This window comes from Podarcis muralis, chromosome 9, assembly GCF_964188315.1.
Source record: "Podarcis muralis chromosome 9, rPodMur119.hap1.1, whole genome shotgun sequence".
In the NCBI taxonomy this organism is placed as follows: domain Eukaryota; kingdom Metazoa; phylum Chordata; class Lepidosauria; order Squamata; family Lacertidae; genus Podarcis; species Podarcis muralis.
The window spans coordinates 40,983,345-41,000,995 of NC_135663.1; the positions used below are offsets into that span (position 1 = coordinate 40,983,345).

The window sequence follows — 17,651 nt, forward strand, 5'->3', positions numbered from 1 at the left end:
TTTCCATTTTGTAAACATGCACATGTCTTTGTAGCAGCAATGCCTTTGTTATGCCGCCCTCTGTTACACTCTTCAATAGGCTACATCTCAACTTTCTTTTTAAAGACTCTGCTGAACATGTAAAGCAACAGCAGCTAAGTGACGATAACACAGAATATTCACAACCACACAAGAGGCTCCAAGCTTCAGGCCAATAGCTGTAAAAACAAAATTGCTCATTAAAAAAATAGTGGCAAGTTATTCCTCAGAATGCTCCCAAAGGTCTTGGGTTTTTTTATTTTCTTTTTTAATGCTGCATGTATTTATCAGAATTTTATTTCAGAGTTGGCTAAATTACATTTACTCTCAGCCTCCTCTCTTGTACTTGAAGTTTCCCCAGTGTCTCTTTCAACTTGTGTAATGTGAGGAAGAAATGTGGTAATGAAGGCCTAGGGCCTCCACAGGACTCAGGGAGCTTGCTAAGGTGGCTTTGGCTGCGAGGGGGAAGGGCGTGTGCTTGCAGAGCTCTGTCTTTGTAGTGGCATCTGTGACCATGGCCACAAGAACTAGCAAAAGGAATTGGGTAAAAAGTTTTTGATAAAACCCAGATGCACACATACTTCTCTGATTTGGCCAGATAAACACTGGGTATAAAGCACTGTATAAATCTGAAGCCCCAAAGAGGTAATGTTATATATATTTTTAAGAAAACGTGCAGGACAATGTCACAATCTTTTTATTTAAATATAATTTCTCTGTGTCATGCTGCCTCTTACATCACCCGATTCCTTTAGTCATATTTCTAACATGACTAAGAGAACACAAACTGCAAATCAAAGGTTTGAAGTGAAGCATGAAGACCTGTTTCATTTTGAACACTGGCTCCATTAGTCATTGGCTATCATTAGATATAGACAGTAACAAGCTTGATTCAGTAGAACTGGATTTATTACTTGGCCAGCTCCGATTGGGTTTGTGTCATTAAAAGGAATATGTATGGTCTGAAGAAGAAAGCATTTCAAATTAGATCTATGCTAGCAGCTTCCTATCTATAGAGGAAGTTATATATAAAAAAATCAAGTTACTAAAACATGACATTACAAATCTCTCTGAAGGTTTGGAAGGAGACAATGTTATTTATTTATTTAGAAATCTCTAAGTGGGAAAGTAATCAATGGACAGATATAAAGCAAGAATTAGTCTTCAGCTATATTCCCACGAGCTGAAACTGCCTGGCATTGCCCAGAAATCAAATCAAAACAAAACAAAACAAAACAAGGGGTTAGGTCTCCTCTACTTACCTTGGGACCACTGCCATCTCAGCTGCTTCCTTTCCAATACTGCTTAAATCTGCTTCACCAACACATTCCTCGTATGCAGCTAGTAGGATTATGCCCTCTGCTCTCCAGCTGGTGAGTAGAGAGTTCAGCTCCACTCAGTTTGGCTATGAACATTTGCAGTCCCTTGCTGGGAGCAGGCACATACAAAGTGCAGTGGGTGCTGTTTAAAAGCCCTCTTGCAAACAGTCCTTGGCTGCTCTTTGCAGAGGCTGATTGCCTCTCCTTCATCCTGCACACCCTCTGACAGCCCTGGAGATGCTCCACGTGGCCCAAACCAGAGTGAGCTGGGGTTGTCTTGACTTGACTCGGATTGGCTTGATTTGGTTTGGGCTTTGATTGATTTGATGCACAGCACTTTTACTTTCATGCCAAATTTGGTAAAAAGCGCTGCAGTTTTGAAAAGCTCTGCTCACAGTCTTGATTCAGAATGGCATCTGATAGCATCCGAATATAGAGCAAAGCCCAGTCCTCCATTTCAGAGACCACTGTACAAAATTGGGCAATGTTCTCTTCAGAGGTGTGCAAATCAGCCCAGTTCTAAACAGTTCAGTGCCCCATCTTGATTCAAAATGGCATCCAGTGGTATCGAAGCATAAACCAAAACACTCTCCTTGCTTTTGGGAACCATCACACCATATTGGGCAGCCATATCCCCAGAGGCTTCCAAATCGGTGCAGTTTGGTATGGTTCGATCAGCTATCTTATTTCAAAATGGTGTCCATCTGATTCCATGTGTAAGTCAAACCCTGCTCCTCGATCTCAGGAACTATAATGCCAAATAGAGCAATAGTATCTTCAGAGGCATTCAAGTTGGCACAGTTTGAAATGGTTCAGCCTACCGCTGGAATTCAAAACATCATCCAACAGTGTCCAAACATAAGCCTTGCTCGTTGATCTCGGGAACTGTCGCCCCAGTTTGGATGACAATATCTCCAGAGGCGTCCTAACAGGCAGTTTGATGCATTTTATCCCACCATCTTGAATTAAAAATGGTATCCAAAGGCATCCAAACATAGACCAAAACTAACTCCACCTCGGGAAGCATCATGCCAGATTGGAAGATGATAGCTCAAAAGGCATCCAAAAACATAGAAAACAGGCAAGTAGACAGACAAACCACTCTCCAAAATATGTAGTAGATAATCATGATCTAAAAAGCTGGAAATACCATCAACTAGTGAGTTTAATTTCTTTAGGACTCTAGAGCTGTGTTGATCCCAAATGGCATGACACAACACACTTGAATGCATTAGGATATCACCAGCATAATCTGCAAAATCTCCAATATTTTCAAGGCAGTGTTATATCAGTGAAATTAGAATTCCAGGGAGTTTTTGGAATAGTAACATACCAGCTCGAGGCCATCAGATAATGTAAATCACTGTGGTGTTTTTTTGCTTCAAATAGTTTTTCTGCTATCACCTTATCTTTGTTTTCAGCTCTGCTGGGAAGATATTTATAATAGCTTCTTCCTAGGTACAGATGTGAGATTGTATGAAAGAGCAACAGAAGCTCCATCCAGCTTGGTTAACGACTGAGAACTCCTGTTAATTAAATATACCATGTTTTGACTTTATGGTGGCTCAAATTTCTTGTCTTCTTTCCAGTTCACCGATTCCAGCTTTTCCTTCTTTTATGCTGCTCTGCTAAAGGCTAAAGTAAAAGTCATGATACAATCTGCAACATCCAATTTATGTTTCCAGCTAACCCTCTGCCTTGGGCATAATAAGATATTGAAAACAGCTGAAGAGCCTTGGTAAACATATTTTTTACTAATCAAAAGATACGTGTGCATCCTTGTAGGTGTAAATTTCACATCCCCTCTTCGATTGCTTTGGATTCAGCAGAGAATAAATATACAATGACGTGAATTATGTGTACAAGAACAAACAGCTAGATAAACCCTCTTCTTCTCCAAATGAATATTGGCTATTTTTGCAGCTGTAGCTACATATAAAATAACCAAGCAAAACATTTCAGCATTTGTTGTAAGCCTTCACGTCCTGCCTTTCAATTAAAAATGTCCATGGGAGCTTAAAAGAAAAGATTGCATTTTATTGTTTTATGAATCAATAAAGCAGAAGCATGACAGAGCCCAATGTTTTAAAACACAAAGGAACTAAAAACTCGATTCATTAAAAGTCTGGGCATTATTTTTTTAAAAAAACTCTGAACCTGGTACCTACATGCCAACTGGTTTCTGTAAATCACTCTGGAAGCTTCACTGAAAGGTAGAGCATAACTCTCTTAAATAATAGTAATAATAGTAATAATAGTAAATAACTACCTCATTGATGATGATGCCTGGTGCGCATCCCTAGGAAGGTTATTCTAAAATTGGAGTGTCGCTGCTGAAAACACTTTGGATTCTAATGGCTGCACTTTGTGCAGGGCCTCCAATGATAACCTTAAGAAGTGGGAAGGTTCTTTGGACATGGTATTTTAGACCAAGGGTGGGGAACCTATGGTCAGCTGCCAGACTACAGCTCCCATCATCCCTGACAATTGCCTACACTGGCCGGGGCTAATGGGAGTTGGAGTATCTGGAGGGAAGGAGGGTATTTATTGATTTACTTTATTAACAAAGCCCAACTTCCACTCAAATGGTTTTCAGACCTGTAATGCTGCTATCAGAGCAAATGGGGCTCATCAACCTGGGAAAGTAGCCCATCTAGAAGAAGGAAAACTTTGAACCTAAACTTCTGGACATCTTTGGGAGGAGTAAACCCTACACAACTCTCAGGAGTGGAGTCTCTAAGACGGTTGGATGGGGTCTTGTACATCTTCTTTTGGCAACTCCTGCAGCCAAGCTGGTGTCAAACACATTACTCTGCTTTCCTTTGGACCACATCAATGAGGCCGAGGGGTGTGCGTGCTTTTTATCTGGGCAGCCCAGGGCCTCCATGCACGCTGCCCAACCTTGTACCCCAGGGAGGTTACTTCAGTGCTGCCAATGTAGCAAAACAATGCAGGAGGCAGTAGTTACAAGTTACTGGTCTCTGCAGCCACAGCAGGCGCTGTGATTCTCCGGCAGTCTGCCTTTACCGCCAGAGATACACTCCATGATCTCTCAACACAGACGGATGCCAACAACACCTACTGCCACCATTTGATATAATTTATACCCTTTGCATTCTTCACCTACCAATAATCCTAGTGGCAACTGTGGGCTATAGGTGTAGTACAAAGCCAGTCAGTTATAGTCACCACATCCAGCAAATATAACAATGCCTTCCTATATACATAAAAATGCAAGACTGTCATTTCACAGCCCCCATTGCAGGATTTGTAGTGTCTCATTACAATCCTGGATTTGCATGAAATCATGGTGGGGTCAGGGGAGCAAAAGAGAAGGCAGGTTGCACAACACAGGTGGTCGTGGCATGAGAGCAAGGGGGACAGGACAATGACATGTGGAAAGAGGTGGTCTAAAACCACAGAAGTTTGAATAAAGCAGGAATGGATAGACATAGAGGAAAATGGTGGTTTGAAACAACAGCAGTGGTTTGAGTAAAGCAGGGACATTTTCTCACTTCTTATGGTTTTCAACAGCTGCCCTAGATAAAAATCTTATTTTTCCTCATCCCATCTGAAAGAATCTGTTGTGGATTGTAGGGACTCTGGGTATCATTTGATTCATCATCTCATGCGGCCAACAGGAAACTATCTTTATCCAAACTGTGCATTGCAAGGCTCTGTGTAATTTAAATTTTGATTTGATGTTTCAAGCACTCCAAGAGTTCGATGTGATTTTTAAAAGAGGGTGGGGGAAGGAATTGCCAGCATACAGTCAGATTTGCAATTGTTTTCAGGACAGATGGAAATATTATTCTCTGCTCTCTGCACTGCAAGAGCTTTCTCAGAGGAGTCGTTTCCCCATAGAATAAATTCTATTTAATTTTACTCATTTGTGGTCACACAGCTGAGTGATGCGATATCACCGGGAAAGAGCAAATTTTAAAAGAATACAAGAGACTCTGTGTGCTGAAGCTTGGAAAGTTAGGATTCAATTTTCAGTCTACAACAGATGTTCAATATGAAGAGAGACACCGAACATTGTATTAAAATTAAAACAGTGATTAGAAAAATACCGTTATCAAGTTCTCTCACTATAGCATATAACAAAATTGGTTCATTAAAAAACACACCACTAAATGTGATTTTAACTAACTTGGACTTTCTTTTTTTCTCTGAGTGCAAGCTGGTATGGACAAAAATTATTTTCCTCTTTCTTTCTTCCCCAAATGGAATGGGCTTCCCAATGTATATAATGGCAGATATACCATCTGATGGTCACAACTTCCAAAGATGAGTTGCCTAATTGCTTTTATGAACTTGGCAGTGCCCTTTAGATGAACAAGTACAACAGCTGCTTTGTGTGAAACCTTCATTGGAGGCTGAACAAGGAACTGAGCAGAGGAGGAGTTCACAGCTAGAAGGAGTTCAATTTAGATGATTGCTGCTTTGGGGAGCTTGTGACCAGGGGCATTTGTGAGGGTGTTTTGAGGCTAAGGCCCGAAATGCTATCTCAAGGTGTATGTAGGACCAAGAGACATGGTTTAAATAGTGGCATGTTTATATGTGTGTGTGTGTGTGTGTATACCCACCCACCTAATCTCTGCCCTGGTTTTCTACAGCATTTGGTTCTTTCCTCACCATCCCTTTTACGGGTCCTTAACCATCTCTTCCTTCTTCTTCTCATCTTGACTAAAAAACTCAAACCCTCTTGGCAGCTGTGCCAGATCAACAGCATGGAAGGAAAGTATATCTGATGGGAATGTAATGCATGTTAACCAGTTGCTATATGCATGACTTTCTCAAAGTTCAAAGAAATTATCTCCAGACCTTCCTCAGTTGAGAAATGCTACCTATCCATCAACACTGCTCCACAAGACTCCACTGGATTCTTTCTGAAGATCTCACTGTCAAGAAAATGGCACATTGAACAGTGGCTGGAAAAGCATATGGAGAGATATTGTTAATTATGAGGGAATACTGTGTATTTTTAGCATGTAGTCTCCTCCGCCAAGTATAAAGTATGCATCACCAAGCTCAAGCACATTTAATGGCTCTCCAAAAATGTGATTTTACTTGACAGCGCTGCTTTTTTCTTTTTAAAAAACTTCTCAGAACAGCTCCCTCTAGACTAGGAAGAAAATAAGCAGGTATGAGTACCGTCAAGATTCAAAGCAAACCAGTGTATGTCTACTCAAAGGCAAGTCTCACTGAGTCCAAAGGGGGTTGCTCCCAGGTAAGTGTGTATAGGATTGCAAGCTTAATGTTGAAAGGAAATCATGAGGAAATCTAGTGATCTATATATTATTATTTTTCTTTAAAACAATTTTTTAAGCATGTAAATGTTTGGCTCTGGGACATGAAATAACACCCCCCATTGGCCTGCTCAATGGTTGGGGATGTTGAAAGTCCAACAGCAACTGGTGAGAACCCGAATTATCCCTCAATTAGGCAAATGATAATGGAGTATCCTGAACACAACCCATTCATTCTCCTTTGCATTCCTAAGGGATTGCACTGCATATTTTGGGGGCAAGGCTGCCATTACACAAAAGAACTGAAATGGAGACCCAACAGTGAAACTAGGCCCTACTTTTTGAAAAATGAAATAGGATTGACTTTGCAATTTTATTCATTTATGTGATTTAAATCCTGCCCTTTCTCCCAAAGGAGTCCAGGGTGGCAAACTACAAAGTGATAGAACAATAAAAACACATTTAAAAGCAGTGCTATTTTTCTAGAAAAAGATGTGCCGGAACTGACTACAAACTCCTCTATGGTTCTCTTAGAATGGCAATGGCACCCACCTGAGAGGTGCCGGAACTGAGTTCCAGTGAGTTCCAGCTGGGGAAAAAAGCGAGGAGAGATTGGACAGAGAAGAGAGCATTTTTTTCCTCCCTTGCTTGCCTTTTGCAAGGTTCAGAGGGTTTCTCCCAGTTCCGCCATAATTTGGGGGCCAAAATTCCATGGTTGGGAATGCTTTAGAAATTTCCCCATAGGAAACAATGGACTAATAATAATAATAATAATAATAATAATAATTTATTACTTAGACCCCGCCCATCTGACTGGGTTTCCCCAGCCACTCTGGGCGGCTCCCAACAGAATATTAAAAACACGATAAAACATCAGACATTAAAAACTTCCCTAAACAGGGCTGACTTCAGATGTCATCTAAAAGTCAGATAGTTATTTATTTCCTTGACATCTGATGGGAAGGCGTTCTACAGGGCGGGCGCCACTACCAAGAAGGCCCTCTGCCTGGTTCCCTGTAACCTCACTTCTTGCAGTGAGGGAACTGACAGAAGGCCCTCGGCACTGGACCTCAGTGTCCAGGCAGAATGATGGGGGTGGAGACACCTCCTTCAGGTATGCTGGGCCGAGGCCATTTAGGGCTTTAAAGGTCAGCACCGACACTTTGAATTGTGCTCGGAAACGTACTGGGAGCCAATGAATGTCTTTCAGGACCAGTGTTATATGGTCTTGGCGGCCACTCCCAGTCACCAGTCTAGCTGCCGCATTCTGGATTAATAGTAGTTTCTGGGTCACCTTCAAAGGTAACGGAAATCATCAACTTGTTATGTGAACACTCACCTAACAAATTATTTCCTGAGAACACATTGTGTTTGGCTAGCAGGACTGGTGTGTAATTCATGGAGTATGAGGGGTAAGAAAAGTAGCCACGGTCCTCAGAATTGCTCTGGCCTTGTTGGAAGTAGTAAGAGCTACAGGTCCATTCTTTCTACCAGGAAGAGGGGTTTACTGTTGATTTCCAGCCCCTCTGAATTTTCATTCGCCAAGGGGTATCTTTTCTCTGCAGACTTTTACGACATACTTTATAGCTTATTGACATTATAAAAGATCACAGAAGCTGATCCAGACAGAAAATTCCCTAAGATATTGCTGTTGGTGGGCAGGAGTGTGTGTCTGTTCCCTGCCCCCCTCCCATCCAGAAACCTTTAAAATGCTCCAAGAATGTGAGAACAGGAACCAGCACATGCAGTAATTGGCGCTGGCATCTGAAGAGAAATAAAAGTTGAACTGATGCCTCAAAAGCTATTTGGTTTTGACATTACAGATTTAAAACACAAGACTGTCCCTTTTCGATTTTCCAACCTCGTGTAGCACGGGGCTTGGCTCCTATCCGTTGCAAAGTTACCAACTGCTGTTTGCTTGGTGTTATTTGCACATAGCTTCATTCTTTGAAATGCTAGGTGCCACGCAGGTGATTTTCAATACCTGCATCCAGATGGAAATATTTTTAGCATAGTGATCCTTCCAAGCCTGGTATCTGACTTAAGACTTGTTTGATTTCCATTATCCACATTTTCATCACTGGAGGCAGATACTGAACATGAGGCATCACGTTCTGCTGCTCTGCCAAGCAGGTTATATGTCTAATACCCAGCCATTTGCAGAGAACACCTCTTTGCATAAGAGCTTTGATCAGTTTGGTTCATGGGAGATGCAAAGCATTAGTCACAGGGAAGGTTACCTTTCCTTTTCTTTTCCAATAGCCTGTAAGGCTGTAGTCTTAGGCTTACTTACTTGGGCACAAAATAGCTAGCTGTTCATGGTAGGCTGGGAAGTCTCAATGGAGGAACCTGCATGAGAACACCTGGTTTGGGACCAAGAATACTGTATGCTGGAAACATTCACAACACAGGCTCCTTGAGCACGATATGGAAGACGTATTCCCCAGGACTGCTGGAACTCACAATGTTCCACGCAGCAGGGAGTAAGGGAGCTGTTTGGGCCTCTAGATCTCCTGCTCTGCTTCTGCTAAAAAAACCCATCTTCCAGTCGAGGGGCTATTGATAAAAGTGTGGCAGAGGATGCCCAGGGAATTATTCTACACCTCTTATTACAATCCAAAACGAACCTGCAGCGATGGTGCCTGGTTAAGGATTTGACCGAGTGTTATTAACTGGTCAAATCCACACCCTGAACCACTACAACACCAATTGGTATTAATGCTGAAATCAACCGTGAAATAATTCATTTTTGCATATGATCCATGTGGCCAGGAAGAGTTATGAAGTTTAAAGGGAGTCTTATGTCATATCCAGGATATAAGCATTTGTTGGACTTTTGCTAGTTTCACTAGTTGAGGTTCTCGCCAAAGAATCCTGTCCATTGGTGTTTGATGAGCTGGGAGTTCTACCCTCACCTTCAGCCTCCGAGAATGACATTTTCCCAGTGGGAGAAGGAATGACAAGTAAACCGGTTTAGATCGGTAGTGTAGACATGCATTTTGGGTTTTGCTTAATGTGAACTCTGCTTAAAAGGAATCTGAGGGTTGGTGCCATCTGGAATAGGGTTGTAATGCAAAAATATGAAGTGGTATTCAACTAAGTTTTATTGAGAGGAGACCTACTGAAATCAATTAACATGACTAAGTTAATTTCAGTTGGTCCACAGTAATACTGAGCTGAATTATCACCCTAAGGGTTTGCAGTGTCAGTGGACAAAGACTGTTGGAGGAGTTAGGAATGGTTAGGGATTATGGGAATTGGGTGGTATCTGCAGGGCTTCTGGTTAAATGGAAAGATCTTCATTGTGCTTCATTCTTCTAAGGGCTAAATAAAACCATAATCCAAATAGGAAAATAGAGTTTATTGTACATATAAAAATATTCAAAATGTGCAATATAGCGACAGCATCTGCTTACGGGGGGGAAAACATGTTTTGTAGAAATAAATAAAATATACCACACAAGTTTCTTTAAAAAACAAATAAATCAGTGCACAGTAATCATACACAGCCAGTTTCACAAAATAACATATATTTTAACTTGCCTATAATTTTGCTTCCCATCTTAAAAAATAAGGAAACATGCCACAGAGGCAGTGTGTCATCTCCACCATCCTTTTTTCTCAAACCATTATCTTCTAGCTGCTGAAGACTGGAATTTGCTGTTGTTTAATATGCCACATTCAGGCATACGTTGTTATCTCTTCTGAGTCACCAGCTACAATAATTTCCTGAATAAATACAACCTTTAAAAGTACCTTTCTAATTATCTAGATCCTAATCAAAACGGGAAGCTGAGAAATACAACTTTAGATGAAATAGCTACGAGGTAGCCAAAGGAGGCAAATTGGTACTTCAGAAAAAGGACTTGCCTTGTGTGCAGGTTAGTATCATAACTATAGTTCCCCAAAATGTGAGTGAAGCCTCCATGCAAAACTGCAGACAGTTGCTGAGAGAATAACCATGAAAGAAGTGGAGGAAACAGAAGGAAAGAAAAAAATTTAGAGGAAGGGAAGAAAGAAACAAATCTAATATACAGGGTGGGTGGGGTGGGGGAAGAGACAGATGATAAAGGTGAAAGATGGGGGATAGCTCAGTTGGGAGAGCACAAGACTTTTAATCTCTGGGTTGTGGGTTTGAGCCCCTCATTTGGCAAAACATTCCTGTGTGGCCCTCAGGGTCCCTTCCAACTCTAAAATTCTATGATACTGCGACTTATATTACTTGAGCAGAGAAAAATTGCATTAGAATAATGAATTCTGGTACCTGGATAGGATATGGGGTGTACCCAAAAGTGGATCCTGCATGCACCGGAGGGTGGAGCTCGCAGAAAAAGCTCTCATCTAAAGTACCGAGCCACGACATGCTTAAAAGTCTCTCGCCACCTAGCAAAACGTTCATACATGATATCTCACCCACCCACCCCCGGGATCACACTGTGGTTCAGACTATAACTGTGCCACAAATGGAAAATTGGAAATAACAACTTCCATGCAGAGCAAGAAAGTGGGTTTAAAACACGTTGTCCTGCCAAATCACATGCATGTATCAAGGGATTTAGAATGTAGAAACTTCCTACTCTTTTTATAGGAAGAAACATTCTCAAGGATGATTGCTGCAACCATGGTCTGGAGTTGGCAGGTGGTCGCATGGGCAAGAGGCAAGTCATGAGGAAGCGTTGCTTCCCCAGCTGAGCTGACTGTCTAGCTCAGTGGCTTGCACCTATCAAGAGGAATGGAGGCAGTGGCAGGACACACTTACCAGTGACTGGTGGATGTGCAGAGTACTAAAGAGTGATTGTGACCAGGCAGGCTCCCTATTGGTTTCATTGCCTAGGCCAGTGGTTTACAACAAGTGGTGCCTTGAATGATGGTCAGGGGTGCCAATGGCAACATTGGCCTCTGTCCCTCTTTCCTTCTCTCTCCGATGCCCTCCTGCATCTCTGCCTCCCAAAGGCTTGCACAGCTGTTTGTTGCAGCAGCCTTGGCTACAAGCTCCCAAGCAGAGGGGAAAGGAGAGAGGAGGTTGAGGGAACACTCCACAAAGGAGGGTGTTTGAAAAAGGGTGGGAGGCTGCCAGCTCTGCAGGCAAGGGGTGACATAACTGGGCTCCTTAGTCCCAAATGGGTGCCACAGAAAGAATGTAGCTGGTCAAGGGAGCTGCGGGCTCAAAAGGTTGAAAACCTCTGGTTGAGGCCAAGCAATTAATTTTATGATTTCAGAGTGCTGGAGAAATAGAGGCTACCCAGAGAACAAATATCTTTCTGCACACTGGAACATTTTAACACAAAATATAAAGGATGAGTAAACTTGAAAAAACAACAGAAAGACAATTTTTCTGAACTAACACAGACCTACCTTTTTGTCTTCCTTGTACCACTTAATCCGTTTACCCATTGCTGTGTATCAAAATTGACATTAAAGTTGACAGTTGCTTCTTTCCCCTCAGTTTTGACCAACTTTTCTTAAACAGAAAACCCTCTGGGCAAAAAAGCACATCATTTTTTTCTGTTCTACACAGCATATTACAAGTTGAACACTGACAGATTGTTTCTAACTATAATGGCGGCACATTCATCGCTTAGCATAAACAGTAGCACTTATTTCCTCCAGATGGAAAGTAAAGTAACAGCCGCAGTTGTAACTTTTCCTAAGTACTGCATTACAGCCTCTTTCTGGGCAAAACCAGTCCCATCTAGAACCACTTTTAAATGCAGTATGTCACACACGGAAGTAACATTGGTGTATGGAAGAGAATGCAGATTGCATGCAGACGGCGATGGAAACTTGTGTTTAATTTCACTGTGTCCAAATTTGAAAGAATTATGTGGGGTTATGGGACAGACTACCCCATCACTATGTGCTTTCCAGGTAGAGAATTTGTCTCATTTGAAGGAGCCTTTCATTTGAGCTAAATAACATTTTGCATAGCTAATCTGTTTATCTCATGCTCGGCAGCACAGGCTGACAGCCTAACAGGATGCATATAAATGATTGTAGCATTAATGTGATGGAAAAGTTTCTTAAAGATCTAAAAAAGAAAAAGGGTAGCACACCTAATTGTGTTAAGTAGGGTGTTTAAAGTATATTATCTCTGCAAAGAGGTTTGCCATCATTTCTTTAACCAGCAGAAGGTATCTAAAAAGTAGAAGGCAGGAGCCATGGTAGTCCCTTCAAAACACTGCTGTTTTACCTCAGAATTGTTTTAAAAGCTGAGGAAAGTAAGCCAAAATAAAAGCAGGAGTGGTTTTAATAGCTTACTATTGTAACTAACTGTCAGAAGTGTTATGATGAAATGAGTTTCACACAATTTCTATTTTGATTCTGGCAAAACAACCTAAAAAACAATTATTTTTTTTGTAACGCCCCTCAAATAGCTTCTGAAGTCCAAAGAGAAATTAGCTCTTTACAGAATGTTAAAACCACATGCCATTGTCTGCCAGGGTCTTGAAACAAGATTGTTACTTATTGCAAAGTCTGGTGTAACAAAGCAAACTTCTGAGATGTCTGCCTCTGCTAAAAGACAGAAAACAACTCACAAACAGTTTAGTAGAAATGATTTGCCCTATCTATTTTTACTGGTTTCTTTTCATTTTTATAGACAGTCATTATCCTGTGCGCCAAGATCAACGAAATAAAAGCATTGCTGGTCTTTGTAACTGACTCACACGTAGGAGAACAAGTGGAGACCTTTGAAAAAAAATTAGGGATAAGGAAGGAAACTGTTCTTTCCACTTGCTTTCCTCTCACCTGACAAAAAGTACCCAGAGAAGCAGTTGTCTGCCAATCCAGTTGATTTCAGATCTCTTTAGGCTGAAAGACTAAAGAGCAAGGCAACAACTGTTTCCTGTTGCCTCTACAGAGATCTTGGGTTGCACTGTGAAGGGTGCATGTGGCCTAATCCGCTCCCAATGCCTGGATCAGTCTGGGGCCAGATCCAAAAGTGAGTGGGGCAATGAATGGAAGCACTACCCTTGTGCAGTGGGCTTATTTCTACATCCTCTCACACACCCCTCTCTATCATCCTTCCTCAAGGAGGATGCAAAGCAGGGCCATTGAGGAGTGAGGCATGTAGGAGTGGGGTGGGGGGCTGTATTTGGACCCTGGGCCTCAGTTTCCCAAGCCTTGCCCAAGAGGCAACCCCCAAGGACTATGCTCTGCTACGACTCTGACGTCCACAACCCAAAACAGCTAAATGAACTAGCAGTGCTGGTTCAACAATATTTTCTCCATAAGAGAGAATGAACACAATACATTTTAATTCAGTCAACCAGAGCTGAAGAGACAATTCCCATCTGTGAGTCAGGGCTCACAAATATTTCACCATTCCCTCTTGAGGTCAGCAGAAGCTGTAGTTGCTTCCGTGTGATTAAGAGTACCCTGACACAGATTCTGAAATAACTGCAGACAGAAGGGCATGGCTAATGGTGGAGGTGCCACAACTCTATGCCAAACTGCCAATTAAATAGGTTTTGTCATTAAAACCAAAAGACAAGGCTATGGCTCTTGAACTGCTTCAGTCGTGATTCAGCAATTTCATGAAATCTACGTTAAGTATGAATGTTCATTCTGTCAGAAAACAATGTTGGTAAAGGGACTGTTTGTGTGAAAGCATCTGAAAGCAGGATTTAGGTCTGTTAGAAATAGCCTGTGCCTCAAATGAAATCTCTCTTTCTTTCTCTCTCTCTGTGTCTTTTTTAGATCAAGCTTTTAGATCCACACAGGCCTGAAAAGAACATATTAAATTATGGATTTCATGTAAAAAAAAGACATTTTAAAAATGTATCACAGTAAATGCACATGCCTGGTTCATCTAGCCGCTTACGGTGGATAAACCCTGGAAGTCATTTGCTACAGATTGCAGCTGAAGGTCTGTTCACACATGCAAGCATCTATTTTTAATTTTATAGCATTGTGTATAGGGAAATACAGTGAGCAGTGTGAAGAATCCTTTTGTGCAACAGTATTTCCCCAGCAGCTAGTATTCAGAAGTGCTACTGCCTCTAATACTGGAAGTAAAATAGGAATCATGACTAGCAGCCACTGACAGCCTTATCCTCCGTGCATCTGTCCAACTCCCTTTTAAAACCGTCCAAGTTGGTGATCATGATATTTTGTGGTACCGAATTCCACTCTATACCTATGGGCTGTCTGCAAGAGGAGTTCCCTGTCTCTCCCACCGTTCAGCTTCATTGGATGACCTGGGGTCCTGGTCCCAATCAATCCATCTTCTCCACACTGTGCAATCTTGCACACCTCTATCATGTCCTTTCCCCTTCTTGCCTTTCTTCTAAACTCAAAAGCCCCGAATCTTGTCACCTTTCCTATTGAGGGAGTTGCTCCAGCCCACTGATCATTTGGGTCGCCCTTTCTACACCCTCATCCAGGTCTACACTATGAATTTTGAGGTGTGCTGACAACAACTGTACACAGTATTCCAAGTGTGGTTGCATACAGGTTTGTATTAAAACATGATACTGGCTGCTTCGTTTTCAACTCCTTTTCTGATCTGTGACATGTAGCTCATCTTTCTCACTGCAGCCACACATTGGGCCCCTGTCACTGCCAATCCTTTTCTTCATTCATTTGGACGAACCCAAATTCTAGGCAGGCAGTCAAGAGGTCTTTCTTTTGTTAGGTTTTATGAGTTTTAGCCGTATGTTAACTTTTCTGGCTACTGCTTTTCTTTTGCATATTTTTATAGTGGTTCTGCTGTTCTCTAATATTTATTCTATCAGGATTATATTTTTATTGTTGGGAACCACCTCAAGAGCCCTTATGGTGGTATAGAATAAAATAAAATCTTACATCACAAAGTATTAGAGGAGCTCGCTGTAATTTAAAAAGATCTTCTAAGGCTTTAAGAAGCACTTTCGGGACAAATCACAGCTCCTTAAACTGCTCCCCTCTAATTGAAAATTATTGCCCTCTTGGTATTCCAAATATCTTTTCCATCAACAACGGTGTGCTACAGCAGCTTCTGTTTACTACTGCACTCAGTATTTTTTAATCTGCTGATCGCTTTGATGAAAAAAAAACACCCTGACCTACTTAGCGTAGTGCTATAAACTGTGCAGCTTGCATTCTGGGAAATGGTGTGCTACACACTGAGCACCACGTCTTTAGGACAGATGGCGTTCCCATACCAAAGAGCCAAATCACCACCTACACCGAAAGAATGAAAGAGCCAATTTCAATTCATGTTAAAATCAGATGTTGTGCAATAACGGTGATTAGACAATGGCAGAAGGTTGGAACGTTCCCTCATGGCCCTGGGCATCTCAGTAGCTTCTTGAAGAAACAACTTTGCCAGGTGGGCTCCATGGAGGTGGAGTTTCATCTTCAAGGATGACCTGGAGTTTCTTTTGCTTTGTCTGTATCATCTGGTTCATTTCTTTCTTCTCCTGTTTACAATCAAGCGCATTGAGATAGTTAGCAGCACACTGCCTGGATTAGAAATGCTAGATTAGTTTGCAATTTGTTCTCCACAAGACAACGTTAGCTTCCTTTACAAAATTACAGATGCACCAGATGCCTATTTCTATGTACTTGTCTCTTAATTATTATTTAGCTTGGCAGAGCTGCATGTTTATTTACAGTGCCATACATTGTTATGAAAGTGGACTTCAATAATTAAGTTAAAATAAATCAGTCATCCCCATTTCATGCTAACAGTTCCATGCAGTCTTAATGGCTTTGTTATAGCTTCCAATATAGCACCAGGCAGCTAAAACAACCTTTTTTTCAATAGTTCACTCATTTAAACAAAGTATCCAGTCTGTTCTGGTTATAAATATTTTCAAATTTTGGTGGAGTACGTTTATAAATTCCTGTAACTTAATGAACACCAGCAGTTGCTATGACGCTCTTTATAAAGATAGCTGCCTTTACAGCACAATCGCAAATATTTCAAATACATCCATTTAAAACCAGCACAACAATCTATTCAATGTGGCATAACAGATGCTCACAAAGCATATAATTTGGAGGGCAATTTTAGCTTATTCTTCGATTTTGGCTATATGCTAGTTGTACATAAACATAACTTTCTTATACAATAGGAGCATGATCAGTACTCTTGAGAGGACTCAAGGGGCCCTTTTTAAACTTTAAAGTTATATATAAAGCTATGATGTACAGATTTAAAACATGCACAATGCTGAAATAACACTTAGCAGATGTACCGTTGACCTATTGACCCTAGAGATGTTAATCTTAATACATGTATTTTCAGATCACCAAGCAGATGTTTGTGCGTAGGATAAGGTCAGCACTAACAAAGCAAGCTTTAAATAGCCTGGAACAAACTAAAGAGAATTTAAAAAAAATGATGTATCATTGGTACTTATCTCCTGAGAATGTATAAAGGAGTTTCAAATGCCAAGAACACGAAGGGACATTTTATCATGCTTGGTGGACATGTAAAAAGACTAAAAAATATTGGATACAAATACATATATTGATACAACAGATTTTAAAGGCTAATATTCAATTCAAGCCAGGGAACTCTTTGTTTTAGGGTTAATGGACATACAACTGGAAAGGGATTAAGGAAGATTACGCCAATATATTATTGCAGTGGTGAGACTGCTATTTGCACAAAGATGGAAAGATATAGCCCTACCCACTATAGAGGAATTGCCGATAAAACTATTGACTTGGCTGAGATGGCAAAGTTAATGTGCTTAATTAGAAGAAAAAAAAACATTATCGACATTTATTCAGGACTGGAAACTTCTTACGGACCTTTTGCATGAAAGAGAAAATGAACTTGTAATATTGAGATTTGAAGATTGAAAAATTCTGGTTTACAGAATGGTTGGATTTTAATGCGTGAATAATATATTTAGCTGCAGAATAGAGAACCGGAAGTCCTTTTATGTTTCTTTAATCTCTCTCTTTCGGTTTCTATGAATAGGCAAAACAGGCCATAAGAGGGAAAAGGAGATCTTCGTATGTATCATCACCATCATCCTACCCCTCTTAAAATGAGATCAGGGCAGCGTATGTGGTTCCCTCCTCCTTCTTATTCTCACAGCCAACCCAATGAATTTTATTTTATCTT

At 41.0% G+C, this 17,651-nt stretch overlaps 1 protein-coding gene across 10 annotated transcripts in view; it reads right to left on the bottom strand.

Annotated features, from left to right (window-relative positions):
- Positions 1-9,935: 9,935 nt before the first annotated feature.
- The window catches only part of MAP9 (microtubule associated protein 9), a 28,751-nt gene continuing 21,035 nt past the window's right edge, over positions 9,936-17,651 (bottom strand). For all 10 annotated transcript variants that reach the window (XM_077934120.1, XM_077934127.1, XM_077934125.1 and 7 more), the window contains one exon: positions 9,936-15,990. In XM_077934120.1, coding sequence (XP_077790246.1) covers positions 15,868-15,990 — 123 coding nt within the window. In that variant the 3' untranslated portion in view covers positions 9,936-15,867. The remainder of the gene's footprint in view (positions 15,991-17,651) is intronic.